Genomic DNA, 17,913 nt, shown 5'->3' with positions numbered 1-17,913 from the left:
TTTTTAATTTAAATGAAATTTCTAATATTTGTTCCCTGCATGATAATTACATACATACACAAACTCACGTGCTTCATTTTGGCATTACTCTTGTGAAGTAGGAAAGGGTGAGAATTACCGCTGATTATGAATAAGAAACAAAACATGGTACTGATGGATTAAACCTTTTACTCAAGGCCATGATCCCTTCCCACCAATCTCCTCCAACTCATAAACAATTTACAATCTTGTGTATTAATATCAAATTAAGGGCACAAAATTAATATTCAATACTCTTTTTTTTTTTTTTTGAGACGGAGTCTTGCTCTGTCACCAGGCTGGAGTGCAGTGGTGCGATCTCGGCTCACTGCAACCTCCGCCTTTTGGGTTCAGGCAATTCTCCTGCCTCAGCCTCCTGAGTAGCTGGGATTACAGGCACCTGCCACCACAACCAGCTAATTTTTGTATTTTCAGTACAGATGGGGTTTCACCATGTTGGTCAGGCTGGTCTCAAAACTCTTGACCTCAGGTGATCTGCCCACCTCAGCCTCCCAAAGTGCTGGGATTAGAGGTGTGAGCCACTGTGCCCAGCCAGAGGGATCATTTAATTACTTTCAAGTATATATGAATAGCACTTTTATCATGAAAAACTCTCTGAGAGACCACTACAAACCTGAAAAGACTAATTAAGTGTTTATTAGTCTCAATTATTTAAATGGCTGATGCTAAACAGACAAAATATTTGAAAAAGATTGGTTTTAGTAGACTAAAAGTTTCCCTTTTAATACTGTTAACACTTTTCAATTGCTTAGGAAGCACTGTGTGCATGTGTATGTACATGTATGTGTATAAATGTAAAATCATATACACTATAATTGTTTTACACATATATAAGTGTTTTACACTTTCATATATAATGTAAAGTAACTTTTAGCTCAGCCTCTGCATGACTTACGAAGAATTAATTGTAGAAAAATAAATTATTTATCTACTGTTTCAACCACTGCACATAAAAAGCCACAAGGCCCCAAAAAGAAAACAACACAAACAGTAAACAAAAACTCACCTGGCATGTTCTTCAGGAAGTTTTCTTTGTCGCTGCATATGAAACATTAGGTCTCCTCCATTTACATACTCTATAACAAAGAACAATCTAAAACACAGGGGAGAACCCATGAAATCAAGATCCAAAATAAGGTAGTGTAACTTTGCATTTTCAGAAACCATCACAACAGACAGCATTCTCTACTATTTAGCCTTTAAAAAGATGCCAAAATTTTGGTGGAAACAAAGAGTATCTAGGGTACAGAAGATACGGAAGATACAAGAAAGTAAACCAGCATGATAATAATTTCGTAACCGACTACTTCTGTTCTAAAGTAGTACCACTTGCAACCCAGAGTCACTCATTAATATCCTAATTTCAGCATTTGCTAAATAAGTAATTTTTGACTATCAAGGTATTTTTCTTCCTTGTTAAACTCTAGAAAATTTTAAGTCATAAAACTAGAATATTGGGGATATTTAAAAGGTTGGATTTCTATTGCCATAATTATGACATGGCTATTTCTTTTTCTGCCTAAAGTAGGTCATTTCCTAATGCTGATCTAATATCAAACTGGTATCACTGATGTGAGTATTATTAGCAGGAAGTTACAGGCCTAACACTGTTGCGTCCTCCATGATGTCTACTTCATGAATTAGAGCAGGAAGGTTCTAACTATGTAATATGACCAAAAATATGAAGCCCAGTAATCATTCTATTATCTTTCAATCTTACCTGCTTTCTGTCTGAAAGCAAGAATGTAGCCCAACAAGGAAAGGATGATTGGATGCCTGCTCAAACACATGCTTCTCTGTCTGTACCCAATCAATATCCTGTTTTGAAACATGTAAGAAAGCTATGTCAAACTGATATCACATTTAATGATAAATTTGCTCTGAGCAATTCAATGGTTGCAAATGCAATGGTTAACTAGGCTAAATATCAAAACCTTTGATAATCATGAAATGAAAATTTACAAACAAAGAGAAAAATAACACTAGTAAATCTTTCAGTATTATAAAACTGTCTAGAAAAGTTTTACAAAGCTCAAGTATTTCTCCTGATAATAATGTGGTTTGATTTTTGTTTTTCTAAAAAAATCTAATAATAATCAAATTACTTTAAATATCTTATACAGTCTATAAGAAAAGTAAACTGAAATAATATATTTCATTTACTTAGCACATATTTAGAAAAGCAGAATGAGATAATAAAGCACAAACATAGAGGTTTTCTTTAAAATAGTATTCTTGGCCGGGCGCAGTGGCTCATGCCTACAATCCCAGCACTTTGGGAGGCTGAGGCAGGCGGATCACTTGACGTCAGGAGTTCGAGGCCAGCCTGGCCAACATGGTGAAACCCCATCTCTACTAAAAACACAAAAATTAGCCGGGCATGGTGGTGCATGCCTGTAATCCCAGTTACTTGGGAGGCTGAGGCAGGAGAATCACTTGAACCTGGGAGGCAGAGGTTGCAGTGAGCCAAGATTGCACCACTAGCACTCCAGCCTGGGTGACAAGAGTGAAACTCAAAAAAAAAAAAAAAAAAAAAAGAATAGTATTCTTAAGCAGTTTAGAAACAATAAAATACGCAGTGCTTACCTCATCATCATTAACAAGCTCTTTTTTCACAACTTTCATTGCATAAATACGATCTGTTTTTTTTAATCGAACCAATAGTACTTTGGCGTAACTTCCTCTTCCTATTACCCGCAGCAAATCAAAATCCTGGAGACCTAAACTGGATGAAGCTTTGCCACTTTCCCTGGTGTTCATTGCCTGTTGAGAACATTTGTATCAGAGTTATAATGGGAAATGCTTTGCATAGTACATTATATTTCTAACACCTAGTTGTACCTGTAACGATTTAAAGATATTTTCCTAACAGAAATATGTTTTAAGTTCTTAATAGTTTTCAAATGTCATTCCAAACCATATAATCTAACTACCCAGATTATATGGATGAATTTTGAGATAAGAGGGATGGTAATAAGAATAGGTGGGGAGGGAGTTGAAATCACAAAAATATTGAAGGACGTCTTAAAAAGGATATGATAACTTTCAGGTAGAGAGGCAATAGAGATGCAGGAATTTAAAAAACACATTAACCTTGGTGACCAAGAGATTGGGGGTACCACTGACAGGGAACGTCAAGTGTGTGGCTAGGATAAGATTGACAAAGTTACTGGAGAGAACGATTGGATTTTTCATAATAAATTCAGAAATTATAATGAGACATCAAGATGAAAGAGTCTGCTGGAAGCTTGATGCATAAAATGTAAGCTAGTGAGAACGCACATTCAGAGGCGTTTTTGGATGCTATAGACAGAAAACAAGCAAGAAGTAGTTCAGCGAATGGAAGACATTCTTTTCCACAGAATACCAAGGCCCCTCTGGGACGACATAGTAAGCCTTAAAATTCATTCACAACTACAAATGTAAGCTTCTGGCAATTTACAGAGAAGCCTGAAGACAGTCTTTTATTAGATGCCTGCAAAATCATCAACATACAAGGGACCCATGAGAATAAAGTATGAAATCTCTGAAGTGAAGAATACCAAGAAAAGCAAAGAGGAAATTCTGAGAAAGACAAAGAAACCTGCAAGCACAAAACTGAAAGAAGGGTATTAGAAAAACTGAGTGAGAACAACAACTTAAATTTAGAAATAATAATTTGGGCTGCACACAGTGGTTCATGCCTGTATTTCCAGCACTTATGGAGGCTGAAGCAGGTGGACTGATTGAACCCAGGAGTTCAAGACCAGCCTGGGCAATGTGGGGATAAACCTCATCTCTACCAAAAAATACAAAAATAACTGGGTGTTGGTGGTGTGCACTGTAGTCCCAGCTACCTGGGAGGCTGAGGTGGGAGGATCACCTGAGCCAGGGAGGTCGAGGTTGCAGTGAGCTGTGATTGTGCCAGTGCGCTCCAGCCTCTGTGACAAAGTGAGATCCTGTCAATAATAATAATAATAATAATTTGTTTTGGTAACAAGGTGATACGGTTTGTATATTTGACCCCTCCAAATCTCAAATCTCATGCTGAAATGTGATCCCTGGTGGGAGGTGTTTGGGTCACTGGGACAGATTCCTCATGAATGGCTTTGTGCATTCCTGTGTGGTTAATGAGTGAGTTCAGAGTGTGGCACCTCCCCTGACTCTGGTGCTCCCTCTCTTGCCATGTGGCACACCTGCTTTTCCTTTGCCTTCTGCCAAGACTGAAAGCTTCCTGAGGCCCTCACCAGATGCAGATGCTAGTGCAACACTTATTGGTCAGCCTGCAGAACCGTGCACCAAATAAATCGTGTATAAATTACCCAGCCTCAGGTATCCCTTTATTCCTTCCTTCATTTATTTATTTAAGAAAAGTTCTTGCTCTGTCACCCAGGCTGCAGTACAGTTGCACGAACATAGCTCACTGCAGCCATGAACTCCTGGGCTCAAGTGATCCTCCTGCCTCAGTCTCCCAAGCAGCTGGGACTACAGGCATGTGCTTCCACACCCAGCTAATTTTTATTTATTTGTTGTAGACATGGGGTGTTTTGCTAAGTTCCCAAGGCTGGTCCCGAACTACTGGCCTCAAATGATCCTCCGGCTCCAAAGTACTAGGATCATAGGCTTGAGCCGCAACACCCAACCTTCAGGTACTCCTTTGTAACAACACAAAACAGACTAACACACAAGGATAAATAAAGCAGAATGAAAAGAAACCATGTTCGGGCAGGTTAACAAAGAAGAGAATTGTAAGAAAATAAGTCAACATATAGACTTGAAATATGGCTAACTGGAAACTATAAGAGAGAATCAAGTGGAGCAAAAAAGAGCAGAGTAAACTTCACGGACACAATAATAAGGCTGAATGAAATGACAGAAGCCACATAACAGTGAAACGTCATCTTCAAAGGGCCTAAAAGAGAAGAAAACAGCTGACTTAGAATTCTCTATCCTGCAAAAGCAGCTCACAAAGTGAAAGTGAAAAAAAAACATTTTCAGACAAACAAAAACTGAGTAGATCCATCACTAGTAGGCACTCACTAAAGGAAAAACTAAAGTTCTTGAAGGGGAAAAAGCATGATCTCAGATAGAAGAACAAAGATGTAGGAAGGAACGAAAAACAAAAAGGGTAAAATGTGGGTAAATCTACATAAGGAGTAACTGTTTAAAAAAACAAATATACACACACACAGAATTTTAAACTCTGACAATAATAGCACCCAAAGGCAGGAATGGAAGAGGAATGAATTTAAAGTGTGCCAAGCACTGCATTTTCTAGAGAAACAGTAAAAGTGTTATTTGTAATATTTTTTAAATTCAAATTTTATCTTAGAGGGGCTATGTGTGTGTGTTTGTTACATGGGTATATTGCAACCAGGTAGTGAACGTGGTACTGAATAGGTAGTTTTTCAACCCATGCTGCCCCCGCCGCAAGCAGCGTCTGCTGCTCCTATGATTATGTTTCTGTGCGCTCAATGTTTAGCTCCTACTTGTAAGAACATGTAGTATTCAGTTTTCGGTTCCTGCGTTAATTCGTTTAGGATTATGACCTCCAGTACTATCTATATTGCCACAAAACACATGGTTTCATGTTTTCTTTGCCCACTCCACTATTGATGGACTCCTAGGTTGATTCCATGTCTCTGCTATTGTGAACAGTGCAGTGATGAACATACAAGTGCATGTGTCTTTTTGACAGAATGATCTGTTTTCCTTTGGGTACATACCCAGTAATGGGAGACTGCTAGGTCAAACGGTAACTCTGTTTAAAGTTCTTTAAGAAATCTCCAAATTGCTTTCCACAGTGGCTAAGCTAGTTTACATTCTCACCAACAGTGTATAAGCATTCCCTTTTCTCTGCAGCCTCACCAGAATCTGTTGGTTTTTGAGTTTTTTTTTTTTTCTTTTTGAGATAGTGTCTCACTCTGTCACCTAGGCTGTAGTGGCGCAATCATGGCTCACTGCAGCCTCGACCTTTGGGGTTCAAGCGATCCTCCCACCTCAATCTCCTGAAGAGCTGGTACTACAGGGAGGCAGCACTGGACCTGGCTAATGTTTTATTTTTTTGTAAAGACTACGTTGCCTAGGCTGCTCTTGAACTCCTGGGCTCAAACAATCCTTCCGCCTCAGCCTCTCAAAGTGATGGGATTACAGGTGTGAGCCATCACGCCCAGGTTGACTTTTTAGTAACAGCTATACTGACTGGTGTGAGATGGTATCTCACTGTGGATTTGATTTCTATTTCTCGATAATTAGTGATGATGAATGGTTTTTCAGGTTTGTTGGCTGCTGATAGGTCTTATTTTGAGATATGTCTGTTCATGTCCTTTGTTCCCCCCCCCACCTTTTTTTTCTTTCTTTAAACAGTCTTGCTCTGTCGCCCAGGCTGGAATGCAGTGGCATGATCTTGGCTCATTGCAACCTCTGCCTCCTCAGTTCCAATGATTCTCATGCCTCAGCCTCCTAAGTAGCAGGGATTATAGGTGTGTGCCACCATGCCCTAATTTTTTTCTTTTTTGTATTTTTAGTAGACATGGGGTTTCACTACATCGGCCAGGCTGGTCTCAAACTCCTGGCCTCAAGTGATCTGCCTGCCTCTGCCTCCCAAAGTGCTGGGATTACCAATGTAAGCCACCATGCCTGGCCCTTTGCTCATTTTTTAATGGGGTTGTTTTTTGTTTTTAAGTTCCTTATAGATTCTGGATATGAGATCTTTGTTGGATGTATAGTTTGTGAATATTTTCTCCCATTCTGTAGGTTGTCTGTTTATTGGTAGATTCTTTTGGTGCACAGAAGCTCTGTAGTTTAATTAGGTCCCATTTGTCCATTTTTGGCTTTGTTGCAATTGCTTTTGGAGACATAACCAAAAATTCTTTGCCAAGGCCAATGTTGAGAGGGTATTTCCTAGGTTTTCTTCTAGGATTTTTATAGTGTGAGGTCTTACATTTAAATCTTTATTCCATCTTGAGTAAATTTTTGTATATGGTGATAAGGGTCCAGTGGTGACACATGCCTGTAGTCCCAGCTACTTGAGAGGCTGAGATGGGAGGATTGTTTGAACTCAAGAAGTTGAGGTGTAGTGAGCCATCACTGCACCACTGCACGGCTGCCTGTGCAATAATCCTGTCTCACACACACAAAAAAGAAAAAAATTAAAAAGAAAAAAAGACTTTTTCAGACAAACAGAACAAGAAACTAAAACATAACATCAAACAGGTGACTTATAGGTTTCTTCAAAATAATACAGGAGTGAGGGAAGTGAGTAGACAAAATAAGGCTGGCCATGAATTGATAGTTGTTTTAACTAACAATAGATACAAAGGCTTTGTTATATTATTCTGTTTACTTTTATTTATGTTTGAAATTTTTGGCTGGGCACGGTGGCTCATGCCTGTAATCCTAACACTTTGAGAGGCTGAGCTGGGAGAACTGCTTGAGGCCAGGAGTTCGGGACCAGCTTGGGCAACATAGTGAGACTCTGTCTCTACAAAACAGAAAATGAAAAAATTAGCTGGGTGTGGTGGCGCATGCCTACAGTCCTGGCTACTCGGGAGGCTAAGGTGGGAAGATAACTTGAGCCCAGGAGTTCAAGGTTGCAGTGAGCCATGATCACACCACTGCACTCCGGCCTGGGCAACACAGCAAGACCCCAACTCAAAAAAAAAGAAAGATATGGGAAAAAGAAACAGTGTGAACTAAACCTTTCATATCCAGAAATACACAAAAATGAAAAATTAAAAAACAGAAATACAAACATTATGGACATAACTAGAAATGGTTTAAAAGGTTGCTAAGAAGTCAAACTGGGAGTGGAAGGTGTGAGACATGATCATCTTTTTCACTATAAGCTTTTTTCAAAAAACTGATTACTATTGTAATCAAATAATTTTAATTAAGAATTTGTTTTGTTTTAAAAACTGATAAAATAATAGTCAAAAAAATAATGACAGTTAACATGTTTAATCATTTGTTATCTAAATAAGCAATTCAGGCACAAAATGGAAGGGTCTACTACATATTTTAAACAATACTACCAAGTATTTTAAACAGTATCAAATACATTGTGATTTTTAGATTCAGCTATTTTAAAATGAAAATAAGCTATCCCACTAAATTATTTCCTATTTTAAATTAGTGATTTAATTAGTAAATTAAATGAGGACAAAACTCTGGAATCATCACAAATCATTTTTGTATTTCACCATTATGATCTAAAGTCTAAGCAGGTCAATATGTCATACTTTTAAACTCCTGAGCCTTATTAAAACACTAATGACATAATGTACAATAAGACAAATTATCTTACCTCTTTTTCTTCACCAACTTGATCCAAACTCTCATGACTTGAAGGATTGTATGGAATTACTAAAAACCCATTTAAAAAAAAAAAAAAAAAAGGTACAGGGAGAAAAAAACAGCAACCATTAATGAGTTTGAAATAAAAATTATCTCCTGATTTTTATTTTAGATTTTACTTCTGAATAAATTTCCTTATTTAAAACTGAATACCTGTCCTACTAATAACAAATTGTATGTAAATACAATAGTTAAATCCCAATCTTTAGTGAGGGTAAAGAGAGTAAGCATTACAATCCGGTAGCCAAGTACTGTGTTTAACAAGTACTTGTGTTATTTTTAAAACATTTCTCTTCTTTACAAATTAATCAAACACTTCCTTCTAAATGAATGACTCTATAAGATATGCTTAAACTTTTTACTATGATTAAGACACAGAGATACAGGACCTCTGGTTTTCACTTCTCACTCCATTGTACTCAAAATTTTCCTGATTACCACAATGGTCAAGTAAAGAACAGACAAGAATGGAACTTCTACTTCTTAAAGCTACTTGGGGCAAAAAAACACAGCCTACATTTCATAGAGCTGATCCTTCTATGACTAGGAGATTGCATCTTGTCTTTCCAGAAAAACTCCCTTGTTTTCCCTTTCTTGATTTAGTCCAAAGAAGATCATGCTGTTCTACCTCCTTTCACTGCTCTCCAAATTTCCCAGATACGTGTTTAAGGTTTTGTACCTATCTAACATTTTCACTTATACCATCTTCCTGGAATTTCCTATATTGCATCTCTCTATCTTTCACCTAATTTCTACTTCTGATAATAAAGCTTTTAATAAAAACAAGTCACTTCGGCTGGGCGCAGTGGCTCACGCCTGTAATCCCAGCACTTTGGGAGGCCAAGGCGGGCAGATCACCCGAGGTTAGGAATTCGAGACCAGCTGGCCAACATGGTGAAACCTCGTCTCTACTAAAAATACAAAAAAACTAGCTGGGCATGGTGGCATGAACCTGTAATCCCAGATACTCGGGAGGCTGAAGCAGGAGAATCACTTGAACCTGGGAGGTGGAGGTTGCAGTGAGCCAAGATTGCGCCACTGCACTCCAGCTTGGGTAACAGAGCAAGACTCTGTCTCGAAAGAAAAAGAAAAAAACAAGTCACCTGAACACAGTCAACATGGGTCACAAAATCAGCTTCATGGTTTTCATTATGGAAAAAAACTGAGTTTGCTGAATTTAAAGGAGTCTCAAAAGAAATTTATGTGAACTAGAAAAAATAGTCATCTGTTGTGGTTTACGTAACTTTTTTGTTTTTTTTTTTAAGTAGAGACAGGGTATCCCTATGTTGGCCAGGCTGGTCTTGAACTCCTGGGCTCAAGGGATCCTCCTGCCTCTACCTCCAAAGTGCTGAGATTAAAGGTGTGAGCCAACATACCCAGCGCACAGTTGTCTTTTAAAAATGCCAAATGTGTATGTTAAATTGTGTGATTTTACCACAGCGAAATATATGTATTTACTTTTAATTGGAAAGAAATAAATGTTGTTAAACTTGGGTAAGAGAGTCACCTAAGTAAGTCTTTACATGCTACTCTGTGAATGAACAATGGGTTGTGCCAGTACCGCTCTTACCTGTCTGTGCATGGTCAGAATGCATGGATGACTGATCCATGGGCATCACTGGTTCCTACAAACATTTCCAAAGACACAGTAACTCAGTGGAGTACCTCTATTACACCCAGAAACAACACTATTTCAACAATACACAGCATATTAAAATTTAATTTTGAAAGAATATAACTTAAGTGAGAATTATATTTACTCTTAATTTTGTTTTATGAAACTATACAATACTGCTATGAATGAGGTAATGTTAGTCACATTTTACAGAAAAGAAAATACAAAACTAATTTCAGACCACCAATTAGAAATCAAATTAAACTGCCATATATTCTGCTTTGTTTTTCTTCAACACTACCTATTCTTCCTTCAAGCTCCACTTCAAATCTTTGGCAAAAATAAGTGTCTGGAATATGCATTCTTTAGCTGGGGCCCAGGGGTAGATTTCAGGATATCAAAAACACCTTAAAATTACATGTAAAATTTTGTGGGTTTCTCATTTTCCTGAACATTCTCAAGGGTGTCAGTGGCCCCAAAAAAGAGAAAAAAAATACTTCCTAGAAACTAACTTACCCAAATAACGGCGAATAATCTCAGGAAAAAGGTAAATTCAAACCCAAGTTATTACTGATTTATTCTTAGACTCACATTTAATGAATACCAGCAGGAAAAGGTAAACTTGAGAAAGAACATTAATGATACAGTTAGCACTTCAAGGCTGCCTTAAAGACAGGCTCATAAGTAAGCTTAAGGATTTTTAAATGCATTTAACCCCATCCTAAATTTCCAATATAATCACTAACCCTGCCCCCTTTCCTTCCATATGTCACCAAATAATACTTAAAAATATTAACAGTAATCTATATAAATTATGTTGGAAATATTCAGCCTCTGTTTTTCCTTAAGATTGGATTTTCCCCTTTACTACAAACCCATTCCTAAGCTTATATGAACTAATTAAAGAATTCTAATATCAAAGAGCTACCAGTAATAACCTGTTTTCACAATGTCCAAAGAAAGTCCCATGAATAAACATGGAATAACAATTCTAAAGAACAATTTAGAAAGATGCATTCGGGTATTTTTCTTTCTTTCTTTTTTTGACTGTTCCTTGTGGAGCAGGGCTAATTGACAGGCAATGCACTTAGACAAGCTGCATCCAGGTATCTTTTTTTTTTTTTTTTTTTTTTTTTTTTTTTTTTGAGACGGAGTCTCGCTCTGTCGCCCAGGCTGGAGTGCAGTGGCGCGATCTCGGCTCACTGCAAGCTCCGCCTCCCGGGTTCACGCCATTCTCCTGCCTCAGCCTCCTGAGTAGCTGGGACTACAGGCGCCCACAACCGCGCCCGGCTAATTTTTTGTATTTTTAGTAGAGACGGGGTTTCACCGTGGTCTCGATCTCCTGACCTTGTGATCCGCCCGCCTCGGCCTCCCAAAGTGCTGGGATTACAGGCGTGAGCCACCGCGCCCGGCCCAGGTATCTTTTTAAATGCGTATCTTTTAATGCAGTAATTCTAATTCTGGATCCTTAAGGAAGTAAGATTTGCCAGAAAGTTCACTAAGATTGGCCAGGTGCAGTGGCTCACACCTGTAATTCCAGCACTTTGGGAGACCGAGGTGGGTGGATCACCTGGGGTCAGGAATTCAAGATCAGCCTGGCCAACATGGCAAAACCCCGTCTCTACTGAAAATATAAAAATTAGCTGGGCGTGGTGGCACACACCTGTAATCCCAGTTACTTGGGAGGCTGAGGCAGGAGAATCGCTTGAACCCGGAAGGCGGAGGTTGCAGTGAGCCAAGATCGCGCCACTACATTCCAGCCTGGGAGACAGAGCCAGGTTCTGTCTCAAAACAACAACAATAAAAAGACACATGCAAGCACATGTGCCCTCTGGTGGATAAACAACCCTCTGTAAAGTTGACTGAAAAACAACCCACCAAAAAACAAACCAACCAACCCCAGAATCTAATTAAACCCGGACATCCAACTACTGTACAAGACAAAAGAATAAAGAAGACAATAACATACTGAACATAACCATGGAGAAGTAATGAGCCAAATTCTGCAACAGTGTAAATGACAAACAAATGTTTCTTTTACAATTAAATTGTAAGGAAAAAAAGAAGAGAGAGCGATAAATGAAGAAAGAACCAGTAAGTTAAAAAATATCTAAGAGATCAATCAATTGTACAGGTGGACTTCATTTGGATCCTGATTCATAATGAAAACTATAAAAACAAAATTATAATATTTATGAGAACACTTACTGGATATTTTACATAAGGAATTTGTTTTTTAGTTAGTTTTTTAAAAAGTCCTTCTCTTTTAGAGGTACATACTGAAATACGTCTGAGATTTGTTTGAAAATAACACAGGGCAAGGGGAAGTTAAGTGAATGGGGGTACAGATGAAACCAAGATTAGTCATGAGTTGATAACTGTTGGAGGTGGGTCTCTAGTACATGGGAGTTCATTATAGTGTTCTACCTACTCTTATACATGTTTACATTTTTTCCATATGGAAAATTAAAAATGTTTATGCATATAAATTTGCACAGGAAAAGTTCTGGAAGGATATCCACCAAATGACAATTACCTTTAGATGGTAGAATATATGTGGACTTTTACTTAATTTTTTTTAATTCATCTGTATTCTGTATTTTTTCTCTAACAAACATATTTTATTTATATACTTAAAATAGAAATTGATAAATAAAAATTTTAAATGCTTTCCTCCCCAGTAATCTCACACTTTAAATAGCAAACATGGTATCTTTGACTCTTACCTGATATCTGCTTAGGAGAGATGCCAGAATAATGTGAGCTATAAACTAATATGTTCAGATTAAAGGAGAGGGGAAAAAAGTCTCTTAAAATGGTTCTCTCTATATTTTCCTAATTTAGACCAGAGGAATTTATAGTAGGTCAAAGAAGCTAACTGTATCCCACAAACAAATATTACCACAGATATTTCGAAGTTCCAAAGTTCAAGGTATGTTAACAGGAATGTAAGGTATTCCTACCCACACTCTGTAGCTACTCTGTTGTGTCGTAATTCCTGAACACCTCCCTATTTTAGCACTCTGTTCCAGTAGTATTATCAAGCACGCTCTTAACAAAAAAAAAAAAAAAAAAAAAGGACAGACAACTGTATCTTACCGGTGGCAAAGAATGCCGCCCACATTCAATTGTGACGAGTTTATGGCACTTCTTATGAACCAAGAGTTTGCAGTTGATGCACTTATATCCTTGGCGTCCAAGTCCCCATATTCGGTCTGTGCAGATGGCACAGTGAGCACGCTGAAAAGAGTAATTCAACAATATTTTATTAACCAAAAAGAAGGTCATAATCATTTCCCAGTTTGCTGACTCAATTCCCTTTGTCATGGTGTCAACTGTCAGCCCATGACAAAAACAAAAGCAAAAACAAAAGCAAAACAAAGCTTCTTCATACATAATTTTTTAAAAGCTATGAAGGTCAGTGAAAAACAGAGCTTATTTTAAACAGACAGTGAAACTTGCAACCACATTTCTTTCTAAGTCTAAGAATTTTCAGTCTTTACATAATTAAGTTCAGAATAATGAAAACAGAAAAAGTGAATTAAATTAGAAATATACATGGCAGAAAAAGCCATCGAAGGACTCCTAAGCAAACATTAACCTTGCAGGCTGTTCAGAGGTCAAACCAAAGCTCTGTTTTCTTAAAGAGCAATAACCTAAAGTGACTTTTCATTTCAAAGCCTCCCTCCTTCCTTCCTTCCCCCTTTTTTTTTTTTTAATTTGAGACGCAGTTTTGCTCTTGTTGCCCAGGCTGGAACGCAATAGCACAATCTCAGCTCACTGCAACCTCCACCTCCCAGGTTCAAGTGATTCTCCTGCCTCAGCCTCCAGCGTAGCTGGGATTACAGGCATGCGCCACCATACCTGGCTATGTTTTGTATTTTTAGTAGAGACGGGGTTTCACCATGCTGGTCAGGCTGGTCTCAAACTCCTGGACCTCAGGTGATCCACCAGCCTTGGCCTCCCAAAGTGCTGGGATTACATGTGTGAGCCACCACGCTCGGTCTTTCTTTTTATTTATTTATTTATTTATTTTTAAGAGACAGTGTCTTGCTCTGTCAGCCAGGCTGCAGTCCAGTGGAGTCACTTTGATTCACTGCAGCCTCAACCTCCTGGGCTCAAGCTTCCTAAGTAGCTAGGACTACAGGTGTGCACCACCATGCCCCACTAATGACTGTATTTTTTGTAGAGATGGGATCTCACTACATTGCCCTGGCTGGTCTCGAACTCCTGGGCTTCAGTGTTCCCCCTTCTCAGCCTCCCAAAGTGCTGGGATTACAGGCAGGTACCATTGCACCCAGCCTCAAAGCCTTCTTAAATGTCAGTGCTACTGGAAGTAAAAGAGTTTGGAGAGGGATTTCAGGTGGTGGTTTCTATTTACATTAATTAATTTAAGACATGGCATTAATTTTAGAATGGAAATAGCATCCAAAATTTGCAGTTATCAAGAGTATTTAAAAACTTCGCTTCTGGCCAGGCATGGTGGCTTATGCCTGTAATCCCAGCACTTTGGGAGGCTGAGGCAGATGCATCAGGTGAGGTCAGGAGTTTGAGACTAGCTTGGCCAACAAGGTAAAACTCCGTCTCTACTAAAAATACAAAAAATAGCCAGGCCTGTTGGCTGACGCCTGTAGTCCCAGGTACTCAAGAGGCTGAGGCACAAGAATCGCTTGAACCCAGGAGATGCAGGTTGCAGTGAGCCGAGACCGTGCCATTGCACTCCAGCCTGGGTGATACAGCGGGACTCCATCTTTAAAATAAATAAATAAATAAATAAATAATAAATTAATAACTTACTTCTGAAGACAGACTGCTGCTTTCAAACTTTGGTTCTATCACTTACTAGCTGTATGATCTTGGGCAAGTTACTTAACAGCCCTGCACTTGAGTTTTGCCATCTATAAAGTGGAAATATATAGTACCTATCTCACAGGGTTGTTGTAAGGATTAAATGAATCAATGTATATAAGGCATTTGGAAAAGTGCCTGGTACAACCCAGATAAGTGTTTGCTATTATTATTTTCTAAACCGTGAAAATCAAATTACAACACTAACTGGCAAAATAAAGATTAAATAAAGAAAATAAACCTTGCTTGTTTTCTGGCTGCCTTAAATTATATTTTAAAATCCAATTTTCTTACAGCTAGGGTATATTATGTGGAATAATTAATCATCCAATCTGGAGCTCTTTTTTTGAGACTGGGTCTTGCTCCACTGCCCAGGCTGGAGTGCAGAGGCACAATCTCGGCTCACTGCAACCTCTGCCTCCCAGACTCAAGTGATTCTCCTGCCTCAGTCTCCCGAGTAGCTGGGACTACAGGCGTACGCCACTGCACCCGGCTAATTTTTGCATTTTTAATAGAGAGAAGGTTTTGCCATGTTGGCCAGGCTTGAACTCCTGGCCTCAACTGATCCAACAGCCTTGGCCTCCCAAAGTGCTGGGATTATAGGCCTGAGCCACCACCCCTGGCCTGGAGCATTTTTAAGAGTGAAAAGAGATGCTATTAAAAATTACAGGCATACTGCCTCAGGCAAACTGGAAACGTAAGGTCATGTTACTTATGTATTTAAAAGTGTGTAACAAGACTTAATAACAAACTACCTTTCTTTCATAGCAGAAAGGAAAAAAATAGCTGTCTCACATTATCATCATTCAACAAACTACATTTACCCTGTTGAAACGCTTGGCTTGGAAAGTGTGGCCATTGGCACAATAAAGCTTTCTCCAGCGGCGTGCACCTCTACGGTAGATGGATTCTGAAGAGAGAGTAATAGTTAAAAAAAGAAAAAAGAGCAAGTGTGAGTAAAAGTCATTTTATAATTAAGTCTGTAATTTTTTTCATGATACTCATTGCAAGAAAAAAAAATACTGATAAAAACATGAACGTCAAAAAGTAAAATAGATTCATCAAGGGACCAGACAAAAATAATCCACAGGGTATAAATATTTGACTACTACTGCGTGTCTTTTTTTTTTTTTTTTGTGAGACAGAGTCTTGCTCTGTCACCTGTCACCCAGACTGGAGTGCAATGGCACAGTCTCAGCTCACTGCAACCTCCACCTCCCAGGTTCAAGAGATTCTCCTGCCTCAGCCTCCCGAGTAGCTGGGATTACAGGGATGCGCCACCACGCCCAGCTAGTTTTGTATTTTTAGTAGAGACGGGGTTTCTCCATGTTGGTCAGTCTGGCTTGAACTCCCAAACTCAGATGATCCACCCACCTCGGCCTCCCAAAGTTCTGGTGTTACAGGTGTGAGCCAACGCGCCCGGCCTACTACTGCTTTTCTTTTTAAAAGTTTTCCTCCAACTTTTTATTTTGAACATCTTTTAATCCCACAGAAAAGGTAAAAGAATAGACACCTTCATCTTCCACCGAGATTTACCAATTATTCATGTTTTGTCATATTTACTTTCTTCACTATAAAAAAACATACTTTTTTTTTTCTGAATTACTTGGAATTAAATGCAGATATCATGACACTTAAATACCCTTAAATACCCAAGTATCCATTGTCTGAGATTAAGGATATTCCACCCCCTCTACTCGACCCAATTCTACCTAACCACAATACCATTACCATGTCTTAGAAAATCAATATTAATTCAATATCGACCAATATACAATTCATATACAAAACTTCCCTAACTGCTTTCAAAGTGACTTTCTTTTTTGAGACATAGTATCACCCAGACTGGAATCCAGTGGTGCAATTTCAGCCCACTGCAACCTCCGCCTCCTGGGTTTAAGCAATTATCCTGCCTCAGCCACCCAAGTAGCTGGGATTGCAGGTACACACCACCACACCCGGCTAATTTTTGTATTTTTAGTAAAGACGGGGTTTTGCCATGTTCGCCAGGCGGGTCTCAAACACTGACCTCAAGTGATCTGCCTGCCTCAGCCTCCCTAATTGCTGGGATTACAGGCGTGAGCCACTGTGCCCGGCCCCAAAGTGACTTTCAAAGCTCACTTTTTCTATCCAGGATGCAATCAAGATTCAGGGACTGCATTTGATCATGCTTTTTTGGTCTCCTTAACATTCTAAAACATTCACTCTGCCTTATTTGTTGCTACTTCTTTTTCATGATGTTGACTTATTTATTTATTTATTATTTATTTAAAGAGTCTGGTTAGTTGTTTTATATTACATCCCACATTCTGGGTTTGTCTGTTTACTTACAATTAGAGGCAGTATTAAATACCTTTGGCAAAAACAATACATAGGTAGTGTTGTGTATTTCTTATCTCATTACCTTTCATAAGGTACACAAATGTCAGAATATCAACTCCCACTACTGATGTTCAATAATCATTAAAGGTATTGACTGCTAGATCTCTTCATTGTAAAGGTACATTTCACTCTTTGTAACTATCTGTAAAGAGATATTTTGTACCAGAAGCGTATCTTTTTCCCCAACAACTTTTCATCCAGTGGTCTTTATATTAATATGTTTCTTAAGTATAGTTAGAGAAAGAGGTTCCAAATGATCAAATCTAGTCCACCTTCATATTTTTAAGTCCATCGCTATCATATATATTGTCTATTAGTCATTAATAATAACATCCCACAGTAATGGTAATAACAGTAATAGTTAATACCACAGAAATATTACATTAGGTTCCCAAAGTCATATTTTAAACCAAATGTAGCAATGGGTTTACTATTTAAAATTAAGATACTAAAGACCAGTTGCAATATTCTCAATTAGAACTCTTAGGATAGCTTAATACAGAATTGAAAGTTTAGAGCTATTTTAATTAATTAAAAGCAAAACATTTACCACTATTCCTTCTAAAGTCATGAGCATGTGCAGAAACCACAAATGAAATTGAGTTGCCTAATACCCACAATTAGTAAATTATGCCAAATACCAAAAGCAATAACTTATAATCAAACATAAGTTTGCATACTTAAATTACATTAGA

The 17,913-nt window shown here is 38.3% G+C and overlaps 1 protein-coding gene and 1 long non-coding RNA gene across 6 annotated transcripts in view; one reads left to right on the top strand and one right to left on the bottom strand.

Annotated features, from left to right (window-relative positions):
* The window catches only part of PRKCI (protein kinase C iota), an 85,379-nt gene that overhangs the window by 21,759 nt on the left and 45,707 nt on the right, over positions 1 to 17,913 (bottom strand). For 4 of the 5 annotated variants that reach the window (XR_012430860.1, XR_012430859.1, XM_045386636.3 and 1 more), the window contains 7 exons: positions 15,661 to 15,746; positions 13,088 to 13,228; positions 9,944 to 9,998; positions 8,324 to 8,382; positions 2,626 to 2,802; positions 1,760 to 1,857; positions 1,046 to 1,132 (listed from right to left, as the gene is read on the bottom strand). Coding sequence is in view for 3 of the 5 variants with exons in the window: in XM_045386636.3 (XP_045242571.1) it covers positions 1,046 to 1,132; positions 1,760 to 1,857; positions 2,626 to 2,802; positions 8,324 to 8,382; positions 9,944 to 9,998; positions 13,088 to 13,228; positions 15,661 to 15,746 (703 nt within the window). In the remaining 2 variants the exon portion in view is untranslated. Of the gene's footprint in view, positions 1 to 1,045; positions 1,133 to 1,759; positions 1,858 to 2,625; positions 2,803 to 6,961; positions 7,073 to 8,323; positions 8,383 to 9,943; positions 9,999 to 13,087; positions 13,229 to 15,660; positions 15,747 to 17,913 lie in introns of those variants that run through there. The other variant, XM_065540166.2, reaches the window with a different exon arrangement.
* LOC135969667 (uncharacterized) lies at positions 10,967 to 11,627 on the top strand. The gene is made up of 2 exons (XR_010585025.1): positions 10,967 to 11,094; positions 11,406 to 11,627. It is a non-coding gene; the product is annotated as an uncharacterized lncRNA (long non-coding RNA).

Source organism: Macaca fascicularis, chromosome 2 (genome assembly GCF_037993035.2).
Source record: "Macaca fascicularis isolate 582-1 chromosome 2, T2T-MFA8v1.1".
NCBI lineage: Eukaryota > Metazoa > Chordata > Mammalia > Primates > Cercopithecidae > Macaca > Macaca fascicularis.
Note: the sequence above shows the minus strand (reverse complement) of the source record. Positions and strands in the feature narration are given on the sequence as shown.